This window comes from Nanorana parkeri, unplaced genomic scaffold (assembly GCF_000935625.1).
Source record: "Nanorana parkeri isolate BGI_ZX_2015 unplaced genomic scaffold, ASM93562v1 scaffold3917, whole genome shotgun sequence".
NCBI classification, from domain to species: domain Eukaryota; kingdom Metazoa; phylum Chordata; class Amphibia; order Anura; family Dicroglossidae; genus Nanorana; species Nanorana parkeri.
The window spans coordinates 17,086-18,396 of record NW_017310184.1 but is presented as its reverse complement, the minus strand read 5'-3'; the positions used below and the strand labels follow the sequence as shown (position 1 = coordinate 18,396).

Genomic DNA, 1,311 nt, shown 5'->3' with positions numbered 1-1,311 from the left:
CCCCCTTGTATAGGGTTGTCCAGATACTTTGTGTTCCCCAAAATTTGTGGCTCTCCTCCCCCCAGTGTGTCGTGTTAATATGCTCCACTCTACATACCATGGTTTCCAGGTCCCCAAATAACAGAGCTGTGATTTGTCTGCAGGCTGAACGACTGCAACTTGACTGCCGCAAGCTGTGAGCACCTTGGCTCTGCTCTTAAAGCAAACCGATCCCTACACAAGTTGGATCTGGTACTGAATGAACTTAAGGATGAGGGAGTGAAGTTCATCTGTGAGGGGCTGAAGGATCCCGGCTGTACTCTGCAGGAGCTGAGGTGAGCCCTCCATCATGCTGGTATCTTACAATGACAGATCTGCAGGACTTTGTGTCCATTGGCAGATGTTTCCGCTGGAATAAACTCTGGACTCTGAAATGTCCTAAACATGTAAAGCCAAAAAAGTTCCAGCTTAAGATCCTGTAAATTCTAGAAGTGTTTATCGGCTGTAGTCTGGATAGTGAGGCTATGCCATATAATTTATCATGGAAGCTCTAACTGGACTTGTCCTTTCCAGGATTGAATTCTCAGAGCTTTCTCCGGCCTGTTGTGACTACCTCCACTCTCTTCTGATGACCAATCGAACTCTCACCACCCTGTACTTGAGAGAATGCAACATCCAGGACACAGGGGCCAAGCGGCTGTGTCAGGCCCTCTGTAAGCCAGGCTGCACTCTGGTGAACCTCTGGTAAGGACTGATGGGTACATTGTATGAAGGACATGGGTGAGGTCTGATGGGTACGTTGTATGAAGGACATGGGGTGAGGTCTGATGTGTACATGGTATGAAGGACATGGGTTAGGTCTGATGGGTACATAGTATGGAGGACATGGGTGAGGTCTGATGGGTACGTTGTATGGAGGACATGGTTAGGTCTGATGGGTACATTGTATGGAGGACATGGGGTGAGGTCTGATGGGTACATGGTATGAAGGACATGGGGTGTATACTGGATGGGGTGATGGGTTGGACATCTCCTGTATACTGGACAGGGGGATGTGTTGGACATCTCCTGTATACTGGACGGGGTGATGTGCTGGATATCTCCTGTATACTGGATGGGGTGATGGGTTGGATATCTCCTGTATACTGGACGGGGTGATGTGCTGGATATCTCCTGTATACTGGACGGGGGTGATGGGTTGGATATCTCCTGTATACTGGACGGGGTGATGGGTTGGATATCTCCTGTATACTGGACGGGGGTGATGGGTTGGATATCTCCTGTATACTGGATGGGGTGATGGGTTGGATATCTCCTGTATACTGGACGGGG

General features: G+C 49.3%; 1 protein-coding gene across 1 annotated transcript in view; it reads left to right on the top strand.

Moving 5' to 3' along the window:
• Window positions 1–742, top strand: part of LOC108803601 (ribonuclease inhibitor-like) — a 5,826-nt gene extending 5,084 nt beyond the window's left edge. Inside the window, exons 8-9 of the mRNA XM_018575430.1 lie at window positions 144–314; window positions 553–742. Coding sequence (XP_018430932.1) covers window positions 144–314; window positions 553–727 — 346 coding nt within the window. The 3' untranslated portion in view covers window positions 728–742. The remainder of the gene's footprint in view (window positions 1–143; window positions 315–552) is intronic.
• The last annotated feature ends 569 nt before the right edge of the window (window positions 743–1,311 follow it).